Below are 2,748 nucleotides of genomic sequence, written 5' to 3'. Positions count from 1 at the left end.
TGGAAATAATTAGAGGAATTATGTCGATTCAAAATGATGAGAGTAATTCTATAGGGAATAAGTCAAATATTTTATGCTGACACTGTCTTAGAAAATCCAAGACGTGCCGTCACTGTGGATATATTCTTATACCTCCAGCTGGGCCCTCAGTAGACACTTGAATCTCCCTTGTCTCTGACACTGACTCCCTGCATTCCCCACCCTCTCACATCCCACTCATCCTCAATCAACACATTACATGGTTTTCTCCTGAATCAATCTTTATTGGTGTTTGCAGCAATTGAATTATTGGCACAAGGCACAATGGATTTCAAAGCAAATGACAGAAAGAAAATACCATTGTCCAGGTGGAAAGGCTGTTCAGGGAGGTGTCCCAGAGCAACTGTGACCCTCACCAAGACCCTGCAGCCAGGACCCAGCCCAGCTGAGCAGGCTTTGAGGACCAGAGAGTAAGCAAGCCATACCTCAGGGGATCTGAGGGGTCCCACAGTTCTTTCAAAGACAAATATTTTAGCTTCCTTGGGAGCTCTTCCAGCCGTCCAGTCTTTGCATCAGTAGCAGCTTGATGACCATGGGGACCCTGTCCCTCTAAAGCCAGCCTGCTCTCCCTCACCTGTGCCTGTTCAGTGGAAGCCTCCCCAACCAGGGGCAGATTAAGGCCCCTGCAGAGGGAGGCGGGGGGAAGGGCAAGAGTTGATACAGTGGATTGGCCAAGCCCAGTGACTCCCCTGAGGATATGTGCCCCTCCCCCCAGTGGGTCTTCCCACCAATATTTAAGAGGGTAAAGAAAAGGAGGCTTTTCAGTGGGAGAGCTCTTGCCACCCTTCTGAGGAGGGTTCCTCCTCTATGAGCTCCAGGTCAAACTCATCTTCCAGGGACCCTCCCACAGGCAGCAGGCGGAACTTCTTCCCTTTCAGGGTGCAGGTGCGGTGCTCAAAGTCCAGGACAGCGTTGTGGTCCTGGAGCACATCGGTGCCGATGATGGCTTCCTCAGCACTTGCGTTGGCCACTAGGAACTGTGCCTTCAGTTTCAGCTTGCCTAGGGACACCGCTGTATCCCAGACACCCAGGATCTTCATTTCGGCACCATTGGCCACCTTCACCACGTTCTCAAAGGGCTGCAGGGTGTCCAGATCGCCATCGGTGACCTCCTCCCACAAGCTCGGGTGGACCACAGAGACCTGGGCCCCAGAGTCCACCAGGAACCTCACGGGCACTTTGCCAATCTTCCCCTTGAGATAGTAGCCCTTACCCATGCTGTAGGCAAAGACGATCTCTTTGGGCAGGTGGCTGGGGGCGGCCCCAGGGACCCCGAAGGCCTTCAAGAGGGTCTCTTTCACAATCTCGTAGTCTCCTTGGTCCTGGGGACCGAGCCCATTGTAGACATCCAGGGCCTTTCCTCTGAGGGACTCTTTCAGGAACCTTAGCTTGGTGATATGGTCCCAATGGTTGAGGTCGTTGATGACTTCAAAGCGTCGCAGCCAGAGGTTTGGGACGATATTGGCTCCATCAAAGGGTTCTGGGATGAAGGCATGCTGCCGGCGGCCTTCCTCACTCCTGGCTCCACTCCTGGCTCCACTCCCGGCCATCCCGCTGCTCTCCTCTGGAACTTTAGCAGCAACCCACGCCAAGAAGAGAAAGCCACAGAGCAGTGTCGGCGCAATCACGCTGGAAAACAGGGCCTCTCGAAGCAGAGTGGAGCTGACTTGCCCGGCCTTGGGCAAGCAGGAGGGAGCAGGCGCCTTCGGCTGGCTGGCTGATGGCTGGGCAGAGGCAGGCAGTGCTGTGGGCTGCTTGGGCTCTGCAGAGCCTTTTTGATGCTGGCTCCCGGGCTCCCTATTCTCCTTTGTTCTGGAAGCTCCGCCCCTCCTCGCCCCACCCTCCTGCCAGCATCCAGCCCGACTAGCAGGATGAGTGCCTCACCCTCAGCATCCATCCTCGGACCAACACCAGCCAGCCCACATCCCAAGAAAGGCCGGCCTCTGTTGAAGGGGGACTACTCCATACCCTCCCCTGCCTGTGTCCGAGAATAACAGATGAGGACACAGAGGATGTGATGACATTCAGGTATTTGTCATCAGCCAGAGAAGGAAGGGGGAGGCAGGGACCAGATGCCCATCAGCTCTGAGACTGGGGAAGCCCCTGTTGGCCTGCCCCACAGGTGGCCATTTTGAGTGGTCAGAGGAAAGGAGTTTACATGTGCTGAGCTCCCACCACGTGCCAGGCACTGGGAAGTGTCTCTCACACGTTCTAAATCAGGTACACGGGGTCCTATGGGATTTCTTGGAGAGGGAGGCAGAAGAGGGTCCTAGAATCAAGAATGCACAGAAATGGTCATTTTTAAGTGAGTGAGGACACGCGCATGTGCGTGCGCACACACACACAAACACACACGTTCACAATCATTTTACAAGGACTCAATTGCTGCAGTAATTTTCCATCATTGATCACCCCTGATTCAGAGGCAGGGGGCTAGCCGCCCAACTCTGGGGGGGGCCATCCTGGGCTCCACGAGCATTGTCTCCAACCTGTCCGGCCCCTCTCCATTTCCAGGAACCTTTCCAAGGGCGCCTTCCCCAGGTGCTGCAGGCCTTCCTCTCCCACTCCCCAACCTGGTTATTTATGGAAAGATCACGGCAGAATTTCACTCCCTTTTCACTCTGAGAGGGAAAATGTCCACCATGTTGGTGATGCCGGTAGTGAGGGCCTGGAGGGCTCTGACGGTGTGCCCTTCCACTGGGGGGTAAA

The 2,748-nt window shown here is 55.1% G+C and overlaps 1 protein-coding gene across 1 annotated transcript; it reads right to left on the bottom strand.

The window, feature by feature from the left end:
- Window positions 1-247: 247 nt before the first annotated feature.
- ASPRV1 (aspartic peptidase retroviral like 1) lies at window positions 248-2,429 on the bottom strand. Its single transcript, XM_032291850.1, is given in 2 exon segments — window positions 248-1,796; window positions 1,799-2,429. Coding segments are annotated over 2 exon segments (1,134 nt in total). The 5' UTR covers window positions 1,937-2,429; the 3' UTR covers window positions 248-800.
- Window positions 2,430-2,748: the final 319 nt, after the last annotated feature.

Source organism: Sapajus apella, unplaced genomic scaffold (genome assembly GCF_009761245.1).
Source record: "Sapajus apella isolate SASKATOON/1434 unplaced genomic scaffold, GSC_monkey_1.0 scaffold26, whole genome shotgun sequence".
NCBI classification, from domain to species: domain Eukaryota; kingdom Metazoa; phylum Chordata; class Mammalia; order Primates; family Cebidae; genus Sapajus; species Sapajus apella.
The sequence above is the reverse complement of the archived record's forward strand: the minus strand, read 5'-3'. Positions and strand labels throughout refer to the sequence as shown.